Source organism: Harpia harpyja, chromosome 3, assembly GCF_026419915.1.
Source record: "Harpia harpyja isolate bHarHar1 chromosome 3, bHarHar1 primary haplotype, whole genome shotgun sequence".
Lineage (NCBI taxonomy): Eukaryota > Metazoa > Chordata > Aves > Accipitriformes > Accipitridae > Harpia > Harpia harpyja.
Genome location: NC_068942.1, coordinates 69,742,259 through 69,761,311, shown reverse-complemented (window position 1 = coordinate 69,761,311; position 19,053 = coordinate 69,742,259). Strand labels below are relative to the sequence as shown.

The window sequence follows — 19,053 nt, the reverse complement described above, 5'->3', positions numbered from 1 at the left end:
GACTTCAAATAATATAACTGGCGATCCACAGTTTTGGTACAGGCTTATTTCTTACTACAAGCTATAAAGAACACAAACTACAAACCAAGGGAGTACATTTTGCTCATTACTTAATTAAAATCTGCCATTTGCAAGAGTGTTCTAAAAATTTTTCTCTGAAAAAGCTGTTTTAAATGAGTATGTGAAAAATGGATAAAAACCCCTTGTATTTGTGCCAATAAGAAAAAAAATCAGAAGAATAAAAAGATGCTACAGAGGAAAAGTTGCTATTAGACATGACTTCTGGATTCCATGACAGAGACAATTTACTCAATACAATTATCCAGTGTATGTTAAAATACCTCAATAGACTAATCAGACCAAACAAAAGCCAAGCTTATAGCACTCACTGCAAGGTAGCACGTATTTATATAGAGTGAAGGTTGGGAATACATATTGTTTATGTGATGCATAGACATATTTTTTCAGTGATACATATATATATACACACACACACGTATGTATAAAATGGATAATAATTCTAGAACCAAGCAATACAAGTGCAGGGAATGCAAATTTAAAGTACATTTACAAGAAATCTATATGTATGTAAATACAGTTATGGCCTAATGAATTTTCTATTCGCTGCAGAATAGCCCAGCTCCTGTCTGAATGTCAGAGAACACCCCCTGCACTGAATAGCATCATGACAATTTTCTGTTTCTAAGTGACATCGGAGTATGGAGAAATGCATGTGTGTTCGCAATAAATCAGGATAGCATATTAATTGTTTCCCCTCCCAAGTATCAATTCCATGATAGTCTTGAGTACTAAACTTGCCAAGAGCAAAAGGAGTAAAATAGTGAAATACAGACACCATCAATAAAAAAAATGTTTATTTTTTCATTAAAAATATTTACACATTGTTTTGCTTTGTTTATGTAGAGTCATAAATGTAAGTTTAAAACTCAAGTTTAAACATTGGGATTTCAAGAACACAAATTTATTGACTTCAAAATTAATTTCACCTTATCTGGCACACCTTTCCCTGGAACTCTCAGAAGGCATTTTACAATAGGTTGAGCTGGTAACAGCTATCCATTACCAAAAGAAGCAGTCCCACCTGCCCTACGATCTGGCCCCTTCTTGTGCTGAGACGCTGTTTTGCCTTGAACTACACTATTGCTTGTCTAACTCTTCAGTGACCAGGTCAGGGAGCTAAACTAGTGGAAAAAAAAAATCCCAGGACAATCAAATAGGCATTAATTGATCTGAACACTATCTTCTGTTAAATAATATGTCCTCACCAACTTTTGGTGAGGCCAAGAGGAAACGGCCTCAAGTTGCACCAGGGGAGGTTTAGATTGAATATTAGGAAAAATTTCTTCACCAAAAGGGTTGTCACGCACTGGGCCTGGCTGCTCAGGGAAGTGGTTGAGTCACCATCCCTGGAGGTATTTAAAAGACGTGTAGATGTGGTACTTAGGGACATGGTTTAGTGGTGGACTTGGCAGTGCTAGGTTAATGATTGGACTTGATGATCTTAAAGGTCTTTTCCAACCTAAATGATTCTATGATTCTATGACAAAACCTGGTTTAGGAAAGCTGCATTGAAAAGCTACATAAAAAGAGCAGTAATTTTCTCAAGTTTAGCTACTCAAAGCAGGGTAGGGCTAGATGAGCACCAGAAGATTGACACAAAAGGGGCTGAAATTTGTCACCAGGTCCAAGGGAGAGAGTAAGACAACTTCTTTGCTCAGCAGCTAGCGACAAGACCATCTTAACTGCATTATGAAAGCATACACTTAGAGGTCATAGAAGAACAGACAACAGTCTCTCCTGCCTACAACACATCACAACAAAATTTCACATTGCATACCATGGTTTATTTCCTACACCTTTGACAGACTAACAGGAGACATCCTGAAAAGTAACTCTGCTTGTTACTGCCAGATCTTGATTTCTCCAGCCCAATCACATGTTGCAAGGAGCGATGGCAAGACTGGGTGAAATATTGCACTCACACAAGCATCTTTATGTGCAGACAAAGTGCGAATAATCCTAGCAGTATGATAGTTGTAGAAAAACACTTTGCCATCTGAACTTCCTGTCACCAAAAGTGTTCCATCTGGAGAAAATTCACAGCCCACTGCAAATCCTTCCACCTGTGAAAATCAATAACAGTGTAACTCCTGATGCTGATTAGAAAAGTTCATTGTGATACACTGAAAAAGAATATAGTACAAAAAAAAAATGTATCTTTAAATAGATATACACTAAGGACTTCTCCAGGTGTTTAAGACACAGCTATAACACAAACTTATTTAAGCAAGCCATTAAGTATTCATAAAGTCTTCTAATAACTATTTTCTTCAGAGTGCATATGATTCAAAATAGACTGGCACACAGGAAAGCAAATGAAGCCAATTAATATCTATCACTGATTTATAATCAAACACTATTAGCAGACACATTAAAAAGCACAGGTACTTTGCTATCTGTCTTCCTTCCAGACTTGGATACTAAGTTCCCGGTGAAGAAGGATACCTTATGTCCTTCATATCTTTTCTTTTTATTGATTCGGTAAGGTCGCTGGGCAGAAAACAAAGCCATGTAGTTCCCGTTCGTCTGAGCAACAAACATAGACTCTTTTGGGTGCAGAGTTAGACTTGGGCAAGTATAACGCTCCTGAAAATAATTTTAAAGAAAGTTTTGTTGTATGAAACAAAAGATTTGTTCAAATGATTCAGGTTATCTTTTGACATATTTGAAAGACCATAAAAGGTAAGGCATACATAAGTCACCTCCGTAGTATACATTATATAAAGATACTTATTAGAATCCACTGAAAGTCTTACACCAAGACAAATATTAAATCAAATCTCTACCCCAATTCCCTAGATACTGAGCAAAACCCCATCTCTCCCTGAACCGTAATTATACTGCAGAACAGCTGCAGAAAGGTAACTCCAACCTGACAGTACACAATCATCCTCTTCCTGCCCAAGGAAAACTGAAGTTTGAATGTGAAAGTTTGAATCCTCTTCTCCCATACCCCTTCCTCCATAGCCATACTGTGCCTTACACGCTACTTCATACAGTTCTCAAATCCTCCATCCTCTCTGTTCTCGCCACACTGACAGGAACAGAAATCAGCCCATTTAAAGAGACACCTTACCCCACCCCACTCTTAAAAAAAAAAAAAAGAAAAAAAATCCAAAAAAATAGGGGTCGTTATTAGCCTACTAAAGTCAGAAGTTCCTTATGACAGTGATTTGCCATGTAGACTGCTGCTGGCTGTAAATTCATAAATACCTGCAAAAATTAATAACGCTTGGCTTTACCCTAGTATTCCTATTTAAGACTGAATTAAGATTACTTTCAAAACTCTGCATGGTGACTACATCAGAAATCAGCTGCTCTTGCAAGGTTTCCACCAGGTCCAAACCTTTTCTAGTTTCAGCCTAACCTACAGACACAGTGCTGAATTTTGATGCCACGAATACCAATTAAGAGAGCGCTGGTTGTAGGATGCATCTGCATGTGAAGGACACCAGGCTGACAGTTACTATTGGACACCCTGGGCTATGTGGCAGAGTGGGAAGAACATTGGACTGGTTTTGTTGTTTGGTTTGGAAGTGATGAACTGAAACGGAAGTTCTGGGTTTTGTAAGGTACTGGGCACAGAAACCAAAACAGGGTTAGGCAGCGTGCCTGGTTAGCAGTGTGCTCCGTGGCAGAGCACTGCATGCTTCTGGGGAGAAACTGGGTCTAACAGTAAGGCATCAGAAAGTGTAATGCAATCTGCAGGAGCGCTGTGCTGTTATGCTAGCTATACTGTAGTAATGGGTTATTTTAGAGCTCTGAACTATTCATTTGTTAATGCAGACAAGCAATAGATCAAGCCCTGTTGGGATCTAATCTGTTTGGAGAGCTCAGAGGTTACCTCCCACCTTGAAGGGTTCAAAGGTGAAATTCAGAAAAGTGAAGCAGAGTTTCCAAAATTACCACCAAGTTTTGTGTATTCACAGTGCAGAAAAGGGGGAAAGCAGTCCATTTCAGAGATGCTGCAGTCGTGAGAAGGTAGGCTGTGGGGGTTTGTTTGTTTGGCAGGGGATAAGGAGAAAAAAGTTGTTTGGTTTTTACTTCTTGATACTGAACCTGACTGGTCTGTGCTTTATATATATTCACAGCTTTTTTTTTTTTTTTTTTTTTCCTATTGCCTATCCAAGATGCTGGTAGATCCGATATTGGACAAAGACATAACTGTGGAAACTAAACATGAAACAACCTCACTAGATTATCAACTACATGTCCTTGTTAGTAGAGAACTGTTCGTTTCAGCCAAAAAGCATCTACATACAATCCAATCATATTATATTACATAAGATATTGACGTAGGTTTTCAAAAAAGACCCAGGGAGTTGGAATTATCTATTAACTTCCTTGGGAATCTCCTTTGAAGCTGTCAGCCTTTCTAGACCATTTAGTCCATTAAACATCTTGCCTGGATAGAATACTGAGAGAAATACTGCACCTGCACTGATAAAAGTAAATTTTGCCTCTGTGATTATGCCATACTAGGTATCTATATGAAGGTATCAGGTTGCTGTTGCTATTTCTATGCAAATATTAAACTCAATTTGTCAATAGCCCTCATTGCAGCTGATGAAAAATGTATGAAAAAGTGTAGGAAAAGAAACGTGGCACTATAGCAACTGCTGCCATGCACCACTGGCAAGCTAGAATGACACTGCAGCGGCCTTGCCTAAATATAGCTTAGATGTCAGTGAATGAGCACTGAAATGCAAATATTTTTAACACAAGGAGACCTATCAGTCTTCAAGGTCATTTTTTAAGAATAAGTAAGTGTTTTTAAAATATAAAAATAAAGCAAGCCCTCAACTTACATTAAGAGCATTTTATACATCACACAATGATCTTACAGAAAATCAAAAGCCTTGTTTTTACAACACCGACAGACGTGAAATGCTAAATCATAACCCAAAAAATACTAGTTGTTAAACTTACATGAAAAATCTGATTGGAGATTTTCGCAGAACTTTGGAAGTCCCATGCAATAATGGTACGATCAGCTGAGTCCCGGCTTACTGCATCTGTGCTTGTAAGAAATTCTCTTCCTTCAGGGAGAAAGAGTATATCCAATGTCTGTTGTACTGCAGCTTTGTACACTCTTAACACCTAGTGGATAAAAAAGTTTGTTATTTTTTGACAGATTAGAAGAACATGATAACCTATGTTTTCTCTCTTTGTATTAATAACTATCTCCAACAAACTATATATTATTATAAAATGGGAAAAAGTAACTGATTTTTAAATGTTGAAGTACATTAAGTTGAAGTATATTAAATAGCTTGTTAATGTACGTAAAGAGTCCACACACAGGAAAATTAAATGAGATAAAAGAAAGGACCAATTTGTACAATTTATATATTGTATTTATATATACATAGATCCTGTTATAAATTCCCAAGGAGTTAGAGTTAGATCCAGAAAGAGCTTTAGACAACAATGTTGTGGAGCTGGGTCTACACACACTCCCTTCTATTTTATGAACTCTTCTAGATTCTCTAGAAGAGGCAAGGGAATCTTTGGCAGCAGGCTGGCCAACTTAGTGAGGCTGGCTTTAAACTGAAGGACTCAGGGGGCAGGGCCCAAGGTGGCAACACTACGCCATTGCAACCAACTGGGGAATAAGCCAGGCCGACCAAAGCAGTGACAAACGCATTAGCTGCTTCCCAAGATGAGAACCAGAAGACCAACCACCTCAAGCATATGTATACCAACGCACACAGCCTGGGGAACAAACAGGAGGAACTGGAGCTCTGCGCCCAGTCAGAAAGTTATGATATCATAGGAATAACTGAAACATGGTGGGACAACTCACATATCTGGAGGATCACAATGGATGGCTACAGGCTCTTTCATAGCGACAGGCAGGGAAGAAGAGGAGGAGGAGTCACGCTCTATGTTAAGGAGAACCTTGAACGTATAGAAGTCAACTACAGCGATTACGGAAGCCCTATTGAATGCCTCTGGGTCAACATCAGAGCGGTCATCTCCCAGGGGGATCTTACAGTAGGCATCTGCTACCGACCTCCAAACCAAGACGATAAGGCAAACAAAGCAATATTTGGGTCACTTAAATAAGCTTCGGGTCAACAGAACTTGGTTCTTACGGGTGACTTCAACTACCCACGCATCTGTTGGAAGAACAATACAGCAGCTCACATGTCATCCCTCAAGTTCCTGGAATGCATAGAGAACTGCTTCCTCATACAAATGTTAGACGTGCCAACTAGGACTGAGGCATTGCTGGACTTGCTACTCACAAACCAAGAAAACCTGCTTTGTAATATCTCAGTTAGCGATAGCCTTGGCTGCAGTGATCACAATATTGTGGAGTTTGGGAACCTGCTGAGCACACTGAAGGTTAGTACTAAGCCAAACATTTTAGATTTTAGAAGAGCAAACTTCAGCTCACTCAGAGATCACCTGGGAGGGATTCTGTGGGAAGCTCCCATGGAGGATAAAGGAGCTAGTGAGTGCTGGGAGTTTTTCAAGAATGCTCTCCTGGAAGCACAAAACCAGTTCATGCCCTTTAAAGGTAAGGGAAGTAGACAGAGCAAGAGACCTCCTTGGCTTGACTGCAAGCTTCTGAGACTGCTCAAAATCAAGAGAAGCATAACAGAGATGGAAAAGCAGACGAATACCTGTTGAGAAATACAAGGGCATTGCCAGAACGTGCACAAGTGCAGTTAGAAAAGCAAAAGCTCAGCTTGAATTGATACTGGCCACAGATGTCAAAAACTACAAGAAAGGGTTCTTCAGGTACATAAACAATAAGCAGAAACAGAAGGAAAATACTGGCCCACTATTAAACAGGAGAGGTGAATTAGTCACCAACAACGCTGAAAAGGCAGAGGTTCTCAACACTTTCTTCACCTCTGTCTTTGCCAGCACTGTTGGGCCCCAGGCCTTGGGAACAAAAATCCAGGTTGATGCAAACACAGACCCACCATCAGTGAAGAAAGAGTTGGTGTGTGAAATATTACAGGAGCTTGAACCCTACAAATCGATAGGCCCTGACAATATCTACCCAAGGGTCTTAAGAGAGCTGGCTGACGTTGTGAGGCCGCTCTCCATAATCTTTGAGCAGTCGTGGAGACATGGGGACATCCCAGAAGACTGGAAGAAGGCTAATGTCACCCCCATCTACAGTTTCCCACAGCCTCCTCCTAGAGAAACCAATGTGTTACAGTCTAGACAAGTGGTCTGTGCCGTGGGTGGGGAACTGGCTGACAGGCTGCACCCAGAGGGTAGTGGTAAGTAGCTGCTTTTCAAACTGGCAACCTGTCACAACTGGGGTCCCCCAGGGATCGATATTGGGCCCAACACCATTTAGTATCTTCATAAACAATCTGGATGGTGGGATCAAGTGTACCCTGATGAAGTCTGCTGATGATGCCAAACTGAGTGGGGAAGTGGACACTTTGGAAGGAAGAGACACCCTGCAGAAAGACCTGGATAGGCTGGAAGAGTGGGCTAACAAGAACCTAATGAAGTTCAACAAGGACAGATGTAAGGTCTTGCACCTGGGAAAACATAATCCAGGAGTTAGCAGAGTCTGGGATCTACCCGGCTGGGGACCAGCTCTGTGGAAAGGGACCTGGGGGTCTTGGTGGCCAAGAAGCTCAATCTGAGTGAATAGTGTGGTGCTGTGGCAAAGAAAGCCAACAGGATGCTGGGTTGCATCAACGAGGGCATCACCAGCAGAGATGAAGTCATTATCCCACTCTACTCAGCACTTGACAGGCCACACGTGGAATACTGTGTTCAGTTTTGGTCCCCGCTATACAAAAAAGATGTGGACAGGCTGGAGAGTGTCCAGAGAAGGGCCACAAAGATGATCAAAGGACTGAGAAGCCTGCCATATAAGGAAAGGCTGGGAGAACTGGGTTTGTTCAGCCGCGAGAAAAGAAGGCCTAGGGGAGAACTTATCACCATGTTCCAATATTTAAAGAGTAGCTACAAAGAAGATGGAGACTCCCTTTTTACAAGGAGTCACATGGAAAGATGAGGGGTAATGAGTCCAAGTTACTCCTGGGGAGATTCCACTGCACACGAGAGGAAAATTTTTCACAATGAGAATAATCAGCCATTGGAATAATCTCCCCAGGGAAGTGGTGGATTCCCCAACGTAGGACACTTAAGATTCGTCTGGGCAGGGTGCTGGGACATCTTGTCTGGACCATGCTTTTGCCAGGAAAGGTTGGACCAGATGATCCTTGAGGTCCCTTCCAACCTGGGATTCTATGATTCTATGACTGAACTCAGCACTCTGAGAATCAGTCTGAGGATCTCTCCTTCCTCCTTCCAGGAAACTTCAGAAGTGTAAGTTTTTGGTCCTTTTGTTCTCAAAATCTTCAGCTAGTTATAGAGCCAGGGAAAATAAAGTAATTAGGTTGGCAGGGATTTGGGATTTATAGGTATGAAGAGGTGTTGTGGTTTAAGCCCAGCCAGCAACAAAGCACCACGAGGCCGCTCACTGACTCCTCCCCCGCAGCGGGATGGGGAGGAGAAAATACAACAAAAAACTCATGGGTCAACACAAGGACAGGGAAGGATCACTCACCAATTATAGTCACGGGAAAAAAACAGACTCAACTTGGGAAAAAACACAAAATCAATTTAATTTGTTACCAATGAAATCAAAACAGGATAATGAGAAGTAAAACCAAATCTTAAAACACCTTCCCCCCACCCCTCCCTCCTTCCCGGGCTCAACTCCACTCCCGGTTTACTCTACCTTCTCCCCTCCAGCAGCGCAGGGGGACAGGGAATGGGGGTTGGGGTCAGTTCGTCACACGTTGTCTCTGCTGCTCCTTCCTCCTCAGGGGCAGGACTCCTCACACTCTCCCCCTGCTCCAGAGTGGGGTCCCTCCCATGGGAGACAGTCCTCCACAAACTTCTCCAATGCAAGTCTTTCCCACAGGCTGCAGTTCTTCACGAACTGCTCCAGCGTGGGTCCCTTCCACGGGGTGCAGTCCTTCAGGCACAGACTACTCCAACACGGGCTTTCCCACAGAGTCACGGCCATTTTCTGGGGCACCCACCTGCTCCAGCGTGGGGTCCTCCATGGGCTGCAGGGGGACAGCTTGCTGTCTCACCACGGGCTGCAGGGGAATCACCTCCTCCGGAGCACCTCCCCCCCTCCTTCTCTACTGACCTTGGTGTCTGCATAGCTGTTTCTCTCACATTCCACTCTCCGCTGCAGGTTTCCCTTCTTAACTATGTTCTCCCAGAGGTGCTACCACCGTCACTGATGGGCTCGGCCTTGGCCAGAGGCGGGTCCGACTTGGAGCTGGGGAAGCTTCTAGCAGCTTCTCACAGGAGCCATCCCTGTAGCCCCCTCCCCCATTACTAAAATGCGCCACACAAACTCAATACAAAAGAACACGGCAGGAAGTGAATATTCTTGTTGATCATTCCAGACTTAATTATAAATCACTGTTTATGACTGGGGATGAGTAAACTTGATGATTCAAGGTTCTCCCAGTCCCATACTGCTGTGTGTCATTGCTTAACTTTCAAGTGGTGAGACCCTGGTGTCAGGACCATATGGCAAGGGAGCAAAGCTTGCATGTTCAGTCAGAAACTGCCTATGAGGCCAATGTGGACATGCTTAGCAGAAGGGTACACCATTCATCCTGCAGAAGATACATCAATCCCATTAAGGACTCGGTCTGACACCCTCTCCTGAAAAAAGAAACCCAAGCAGAGTTTGCTCTTTTAAAGTGCTGCCAGAGAGGGAGGGATGGAGGTGACAGGAGCACTGCTGTCAAACAGTTCTGTGCTTTACGGACTCAGCCGGGATCCTGCCTTGGTCTACAGGGATTCAATCCCACACCTCCCACCTCATCTGCCTACCAACTGTCCTGGCAAGAGGCAGTCTCTGATGCTTCTGCTGAAGCAAAGGCTTTTTCTGTCACTTTGCTGAAAATGCAGGGCAGCAGGGAGTCATCAATACTTCAAACCATGTCTTGGCTCGAGAGCAAATAATGTGGCTCGTCCACTAGTTCCCATCACGTAATTAATGCATATGAACAATCTGTAAAGAAGTTTGTGATGTAAAAGAAAATACCGAAGTTACCAAAACTTCTTCCCAAATAAAAAAAAACAGACCTCCCAAATCTAGATCTTCTTTCAGGGCTTACACCAAAGTGTCTTGGATCCATGCAGAAATGGGTCCTCAGCCGCAGGATTCTGAATATTTTAACAGCCTGTGAGTTGGATCTTAAAAAGTAAGAGAGATTTTGAACTATTCTAAGGAATATATGAACAAATTTAATTTCCTCTCTTTCCACCTTTCTTCTGCATCTGTGTTGTCTACTTTGAATTTTGCAAATCAATACTTTTGCTTTCTTTTTCTCTGATTTGCCTCCAGTGAAGAGAAACTTCAAGGCAAGTGGCCAGATCAAAGCAATCCATCTCTCTGAATATGGGGATAAAACTAGGACACTGGAAGACTCCTAGTTATTAATATCTAAATCTCTCTCTCTCTCTCTCTCTCTCCAAGATAGCTAAAACATAGCAGCCTGCACTTCCAACAGGGTGTTCAGAGGTTAGTCCTTCTAACATCACTAGAAAAAAACAACAGAGCAGAGAGAGTGCTTGAAGTATTATACTGAAACGGTTCCCAACTTTGTGAGGCATTTCAGTGCCTACCTTATATCCCTAACATAATATGTGACTACTGACTTCAAGGCCCGGACCTTTTGCAGATACTTTAAGCACATACATTTTTTTAAAAAAATAATTTTCAGGTGTCACAGTGAAATATCCTGGATTATACCTCTGTTTTATACTTTAGCCAATAAAAGAAAAAACATTTCAAATATCAAACACAACATGAGAACTTCCTGATTTCTTGCCTCAAGCTCAAAAATCTATGACTGTTTGGAAATGTTCAGAACTAGCTGATCCTGCTTTAGGGTAGCAACATACTAGATGATCTCCAGAGGTCCCTTCCAGCTCTGCTTCCTGTGATCTTGGCATGTAGAAGGATGGCAGCAGCAGCTGCTCCAATTGCTTTTCACAGGCTCTGCAAAATGTACAGTTTAGAAACGCAATGTTTGCATTCAGTGAAGAACCTCAGTCATGCAAGCACCCTACACACCCTGTAATAACATCAACAAGATGTAAATCTGCAGCGTCAAAAAAACGGCACGCTTTTCAATAATCTGCCTGCATTTTTAAGATAGTGAATATACAAATGTGTTACTTGCTCTTGTCAGATTTTTCAGCCTAGGAATCTGCATAATATACAAAGCAATTAAACTTTGTAAAGCCAAAAGTGATATTTACATATTTATAACCTCCACTTTCTGTATGGAGAAATCACCATGCATAGCTATTTCTTCAGACTTATAAAAGGAAGTCCATAGTTCATTAGTAAAGTAGAAAATTAAGCTATTTTGTAGGAGCAAAAATAATAATAATAAAAAAAAAACTAAAAAAACCACCACAAAATATAATTGCTGCCTGGAATGAGAAATGGAAAACCATACAGAAACCTGACAGCTGTAGGAACTGCAGGAGAACTGAAATAAAGTTAAACTGAGAGGAGGGGACACAAAAGGCTGTACCACCCTGACAGACTGAAGGAGGCAGCTACTTAGCAGCAGGCACCTTCACAGAAGTGACAAGAGAGAAAAGTGCCAGAGTGCAGCAAGATCAGAGGATGGAGCAGCACAAATGTGTAGAAACAGGGACAGAGAGGCAGAAACAAAGGCCAAATGGTGCTGGGAAATGGAGAAGAACAATATAGAGCAATAAATAAAGTCCCAAACGGTGATTCACAATAGTGATTCTTCAATATTTTCTTATTTTAAAGATGAAGAACTCAAACATACTGTCTGGGTTTTCATCTTCTAAAAAAATACGTTGTGAAATATATGTAGGTACGTATTCATACCTACATTGTGTCCAGCACTGTTAAGAGGATAAGGTTTAGGTTTGGAACTTGTTTTTAACAGTTTTTGGAGCAACAGACATCTCTCAGTAAGGAAAAAGTAGAGGATTGTGGAGTTGGTAATGTGTACATACTTTTAATTTTGGCTGAAATCCTGCTGGGCTCTTACATAAACTGCCACTATCAATTTAAGCATTTTCACTGCTAATCATTAAATATATTTGCTTGTCTGTTATTTGATAGGATATCTAACCAAACTACCTGTGTATCTTAGCTCTGCAACAGGAAACTGTCTTTATAGAAATTAGTACAAAAGACCATCTTTTTCTATATGTTTGATACATACCTCAGAAAAACTATGCTCTTTAATCTTCAAACCACATAGTAAGAACTGACTCAGAGAAGAATAAATTAACACTTTGAATAGCAGCTGGAAACTTGATATACCTAGTATTTAAATTCCCCCATAAAGATAGCTTCAAAAAATAACTAATTGCAACACCACTGCTCAGAAAAGTACTCATAATTAAACCTGCTTTGTTCTACCTTAGACAATTAATTCATGACATGCCTGAGGAACTTGCCTGGGGAAAGCACCAGTTTCCCTATCCTGCTGGCTTTAGTTTGTTAATAACAGCTTTTGCTCTTTTTCTATTTGCAGATTTATCAGCCATAAGCACTGGAAAACCACAGTCAACTTCTTCAATCTGCATTTTCTGGACATAAAAGAAATAATTTCAAAGGAAGGCCTAATAGTTTCTGGTGTCGACACAATCCAACATAATAATAAAGCTTCTTCACTACAGCAAGAGTTCATGGCTGCAGGCATTTGACAAGAAAGGTAATTTAAACAAATTAAATCAAACAGATTCTTATGGTTCTGATGATTTGAAAAGCATGCCATGATGCTGAATTCAAGGTATGTAATTCAGGTGGGTGTTCTATAATACTTCTCTGCATAAAGCACATGCAATGCCTGGTATTTTGTTTGTCAAGAAAGCTCAAAGTCTCCACACAAGCGATTCAGAAGCTGCTGCTTGCCCCAGCGCTGTGTTGGTCACCTGTAACCTATGTGCACTGCACTTTCCTAAAATCCCCTCAAGCTTTATGCAAGTGATGAGAAAGAAATGTGCTTTTATATTCATTGCCCTGAGCATCAGGAGACAAGGTCTCAAAACAAATCTAATAGGACTACAGGCAATCTGGATAGTCATGGAAAAAACCCTTAATTAGTCACAGCCATGGCTGCCAACCTGTAAAAGTGGCCATACTTTTTCTTCCACTTCTTGTTCTACCTTTTTTAGATTGAGTGCTTTGGCATGAAACTGCCTCTTCCTACAGGCATGTTGGGTAATTAATGCAATGGGTGACTGATTCAAGTTTCCTCTGTGAAACAGTACTACACCATTACTAGTAATAAAAAGTGCATTTTAACTTAAAAGAAAGCTTATTTTCCACAAAATAGAAGCTTTTTTATCTACTGCAGTGCAAGTGATTTGTGTTGATCTATTCTAGAGAGTAAGATGTTGAGGCAGATGACTACTATTTTCTTTTTAGCTACATGTTCACAACAAAACCACAACCACAAGACAAATCCAATTTATGTCTCTGATCTCCATGTGAAAACTATAATGGCAATTTTAATCAAAACACATGACAATATCATAGACAAGACAACAAAGCATGCTACGGTCTTATGTTCTTTTAAAGTCTTTTAACATACGACCGCTGTATTTCTCTTTATGTAATTGAAAAAAAATTATTTTGCTTTTCTATTTAAGTTTTTCCTGTTTGTAACTGCTCTGTTTTCAGCTCAAGATTATCAAGGGGTCTTGAGAATAATTAAAAGGAAAGGGAGATTGATTAAAATGAAGAAGTGGTTGAGCTTAATCTTGTATTGATCTATAAGACTTTAGGTATGAACAATGTACACTGGTTTTTTTGAAGTCACTTTCGGATTGCTTCAGAAGGCACAAAAATCTTGTGATGCAAAGTGTCAACCATTTATTAGAAAAACCCCCATATTTTCCCATCAGATTTTTTTTTTAAATTATCTCCCCATCTCAAATAGGATAAGAAGTGAAATCTGTATATAGGAAACAGACAAGGAACAAGTGAGATATAGAATGGCTTTTCTATGAGGAGCAATAATCAAGGACTTTTCAGTACAGAAATGAGATGATTGAGAGGAATTTGAAAGAATCAGAAATAAAGTCTGAGTGGCGTGGAGAAGGTGAATGGTTACTTCCATTATAAGAATTTAGACTCCAAACTAGCAGAAGGCAGCTTCAAAACACACAGAACGAGATGCTTCTTCACACAATACATGTTTAAGTTTAATTCCTTGCTACAGGATGTTGCAGACGTTAAAAAAAAATCAAGAACAACCAATTCCACAGTGTGAAAACTCAAAGAGAGCCATGAAAGACAAAGATGCTATCTGTGGTGCTGGAAGTCCCCAAACTGTAAGTTAGGAAGGCCTGGGTAACCATTGCTGAGAACTGTGATAAAGAAGTTTGCTGTGCTTTCATATTCTTGTTTTTAAAAGCATACTGGTCACTGCTGGGGTGTAAAATTTGTCTAGAAATGGGCTGAAACCGTAACGGCTATCCCCCAACAGCTTCTCACTCAAATACCCATGCTCCAGAGGAAGGCATGTTTTGTTCCTGGCCCATTTCAGTCCCTCCAGGAGCAGTTGCTCCAGGAGAGATTGTATGCACAGACAGGTCTACGATTCTCATCTGCGATACCGTCGTATGAGGTTTCCAAATAAACATAGCAGGACTTCTCATGTATGTGATACAGCCATGTAAAATGTGCCTTCATACTCAGAAAGGACCCCTGAATGTTAACATTTAAAAACAAATGCCACTACACAAGTACAAATGTACCCCCACCATATTCTTTGAACTTTTTGTCCATAGATTCAGTAAAGATTTCTCTGACTGTGAGAAGAATAACTTTAGTTTTCTAAAGCGCAGAATAAATTATCTTATTTTAATTACATTGTTCTTCCTAACACTACCAGCACATGACAATGTGTTGGCTGTTTCCATAGAAACCAGAAGTGCAAGTAGCTCCACCAATTTCTACAGCCTTTTTTCATATTTATATGCTATCCAGAGACAAATTCATTAGGTCTCCTAAATACATGCTACTTAAAATGACTGCATCTCATCCAAAAGAAATTGCAATAGAATGTTTCCAAGGAAACAAATGCACTGCACTTGCACTCTAAATTTATTAATTTTTTAAACTGTGCTTTAATGACTTAGGCTTATTTCTTTATAAACTCAAGTATGGAAAAATAGCTTAACAACATAAAGCACATCCCTTTCATTTTTTCTTTTTAAGCATAAAGCTGTAGAAGATAGTTGCAATTTTGTAGCTAAACAATGTTCAATCCAGAGTAATAAACCAATATGGGGAACAAAAACCCTGTTGTTATTCTGCCTTGGCCTCTGTTAATAATAACAATTCTGCAGTGCATTTCTAGACTAATTTTAAAACCTCAAAATAACTGCTTCCACCATTTTTCTAGTTTATTTTTTCTATAGCTTATAAGACCTCAATTTCAAAAATGGAAATTTTGTGTAAATCTTCAAATCTAAGTTTTCCTTAAATTTGCCTATCACTCCAACAGATTGACTTTGTATTCATCTTTTTTTGAAACCTTCCTTATGTCCTGACAAAATTTTGTTATTAATCCCAAAAGGCTGGACATTTGTATTCATTTGTACTCTTCCCATTTCTAATAAGTCATTGCTATTTTTCCTGCATGATATTTTATTCCTTTTTTTTTACTGATTGTGCTAGCATGATGCTTTCTGTAACAAATATTTTTCAAAAATAAAATAATAAATGTCGTCTCCATTTGGAGCCCTGCCTGAAGCACTTCACTAAATTCCTCCCAGTCAGTTTCCTTTCTTGAGATCTCCCCTTTAGCTAGTTTTCTCATTTTACAGTAGTTAGGTTTCCTGCCTTCTCCAGCTTCTCTAATTGCTCTATCAAAGTCCAAAATTGTAGAATGACATCAAGTAAGCCTCACAAAATCAACCTTTGCTTAACTCCTATAATTTACTTTTTTATAATTTCATTTATTCCTATATCTGTAACTAATCTTTCCTTCAAAGTCTGTTCTGCGGCTGTGTCAGGTCATACTACTGTATCTATACTGCCTGATGCCCTTCCTCTCTTTCCCTCCTTGTTTAACATAAGCAGTGGATTTGCATTTTTGGAGGTCTAAGAGCTTCAAATATTGCTTAAAGATGAGAGCCACAGCCCTGTTGCCTTCCACTTATTCTCTCTCCAGATTACTGCATGGTGCTTCATCAGGACTTGCTGTTCTGACAGCTATAGCAGATAGCTCTTGCCAAAGCTCCAACAGGCCTCAGTGATTTATGAGACGGAACACATGAACATCAACGGACAAGATCAAAAACAGAGTACATCCAACGGCTGAATAAATTATTCCTCTATTTTTAACAGAGTCAAAAAAAAATGTTAGTGATCTCCCTACCTTTAGAGCTCTTTGCATTTCTGTATGCACATGATAAAGAATGAGTTCCTGAATGCTTACAAAACGTTAAGAGTTTCATCAGTCAAAGCAGAATGTAAATAAAAGGTAAAATATGCAAAACTAAAAAATAATTACATGGATACATTTAGAAAATCTAAATTAAGACATTCAGATGCAAGTTCTTGAGTGCTGTATGTCCTTTCAGCAGAGCTACTAGCATCCCTACTTTACACTATGCAAACCTTGCTGACACGTGTAAATATATCTTTTCAATTCATTTTGATGATTCATTCACGATAGATACAAAGAACTTTAGCTCCTTTGAAAGTATTATCAGCACAAGGCAGTTACACTTGTAGTTTTGTTCTGATATTACATCTGTGTAAGCTTACAAACCCAAATTAAAAAGACAAAAAATTATCTGTAGTTATATTTTCTTTTGTGAACACAATAAAATCCTTATGGTTGAGCTAAAGGATACAAGTGTCAACCCTTTGTTCTCTTTGGTATTTCAAGGAATATTAAAATTTCAGGTAGAATAAGTGGTTGGAATATATATTGTCTTCTGTCTGAAAAGCTAATGTAGAACAGCCAAGACAGAGAGTGACTGTGTAATTCAGCTGGCTTGTGCTGAACATCTTAAGAAATTCTTCCACAGCTCAGAGAAAGGAAATACTTCTAAAATACATAACTACTTTAAAGTCTCCATGTTATTGCACAATTCTTTTTACAGGGCACTTTACAGTTTTTCTAGGTTCAGCACGAAGGTCCAAAGATCCCATGGGGGCTGTTTAATATGATGCTTTCCTCTTTGATCAACGCTGCAGATTTTTTTTAATTTTTTTTTTTTTTAAACATAGCAGCTCACTTCCAAGTTTTCTGGTCTTTTCATAAAGTGTCTATAAACATTCTCCAAATGTTTAATAAATTTAATCAATCTGTTATGCAGCAATATAAGATCTCCAGAATAATATCTTCACCAGAGAGACAAAACTGGTTTAACACAAACACAAAGAAATACCACTATAATAAATCTCTCCATGCTATTCAACTGCCTCTTTTATTCTTTTTTTTTTTTTTTTTCAGGCTTTGATTACTTGTCTCTGTGATTTTGAGATGCCCCTATACTTTACATTTCACTGAGCAGTTAACAAGCTGTTCCATCCATTCATTTCTCTGAAGTATATTGCCTAGCTTTATCTTGAAGATTTTAACTTCCTTATTGTTCTTTCATTCTTTATCTCACTCAATACCCAATGCTACATTTGAAATCATTTTGCCTATTTGCTCAATAGAACAGGGATAGCAATAAATGTCTTTCAATATTCCTCTTTTTTTTTTTTTTTAGTATCTGCCTTTCTGATTAATAGCCTACTGTACATTTCTCAATGTTTTAGTAGCTGAAAGGCTGCCTCAAACCTATCTTCATACATTTTCTCTGGAACTTAGAAATCCAATTTTTATACCACATTCAATACATGAATAAATATTAGTAATTTATGCTCATAAATTTACACTCCTGTTAAAAATTAGTTGCCCATCAAAATCAAAGTGAGATTTCAGAAATACTAATTTGGAAAAATACCACTATTAGCTATTCTATGTAATTTTCCATCAGCAGAAAGCACCAATGTGGCACACTGGCATAAAGCAGCCCATTTCAACCACGGCATATATGCGTAATTGGACAATATTTTTGTTATTAGTCATTCTCTCTCTGTGATGCTTAATACTTTGCTCTGAATTTCCACCAAAAATTCCCTCATTTCCTGATATACAATTATCATTTTGCCTCGCATGGTTAAATTCAAGATGTGCAAGTGAATAGCCTGTAAAACACAGGAGTACCTCCTAAAGAATGACCTCTGAAACTGAATTACCAGCAAATGTTGAAATTGAGTTTTCAATGTGCAGTAAGTAACAAGATTCAAGCTCTTGATTTAGGGTGCTCATTCTATTGACAAAATATGCTGCAAAGCCTGAAAAGGCTATCAGGAGTATGATGATGGGAACAAAAAGAATCATTAGTTCACCCACACATCGTTCCAAGCTGAATGACAGGTTAACACACTTGAACAGGCAAAACAGGAAAATCTTGTAATGAATTAGGATGAAAGCACTTGAAAGATATTAAGGTTGTTTGCGTCAAAACTGAAACGAAGTAGCGAGAGGCCTCAGACATCTATTTCAGTTAAGAGCAAATGGCACTTGTTAGAACAGGATAAATTTCAAAATATTGGCCAGGATACTTTATCCAATCTTGAATGTGGCCAAAAATGTGTAAGATAGAAAAGGTAGAAAGCATGCTGGTTTTATCTTGTGAATAAAGATAACAATATAAGCTGAAAGCAGGAATACCTGAAGAATCCATTGAAATCCCCCAAACTAGGAAGAAGCAGACATGAGATACTGATGATATTGATGATTCATGCCTAACCAACAGTATGTTGTTCTATGGCTGAGAGTTTGAAATGTAAGTACATTATTTTGCAGTAACGATGCATAGGTGACACTCAACATTCTGCAAGAAGCCATAAGCAATCAAATCAGAGTTTGATAT

The 19,053-nt window shown here is 39.3% G+C and overlaps 1 protein-coding gene across 2 annotated transcripts in view; it reads right to left on the bottom strand.

Annotated features, from left to right (window-relative positions):
* Nucleotides 1-858: 858 nt before the first annotated feature.
* The window catches only part of WDR25 (WD repeat domain 25), a 72,664-nt gene continuing 54,469 nt past the window's right edge, over nucleotides 859-19,053 (bottom strand). For both annotated transcript variants that reach the window (XM_052783159.1, XM_052783160.1), the window contains exons 5-7: nucleotides 5,011-5,181; nucleotides 2,527-2,667; nucleotides 859-2,144 (exon numbers count right to left, since the gene is read on the bottom strand). In XM_052783159.1, the coding sequence (XP_052639119.1) occupies nucleotides 1,923-2,144; nucleotides 2,527-2,667; nucleotides 5,011-5,181 (534 nt within the window). In that variant the 3' untranslated portion in view covers nucleotides 859-1,922. The remainder of the gene's footprint in view (nucleotides 2,145-2,526; nucleotides 2,668-5,010; nucleotides 5,182-19,053) is intronic.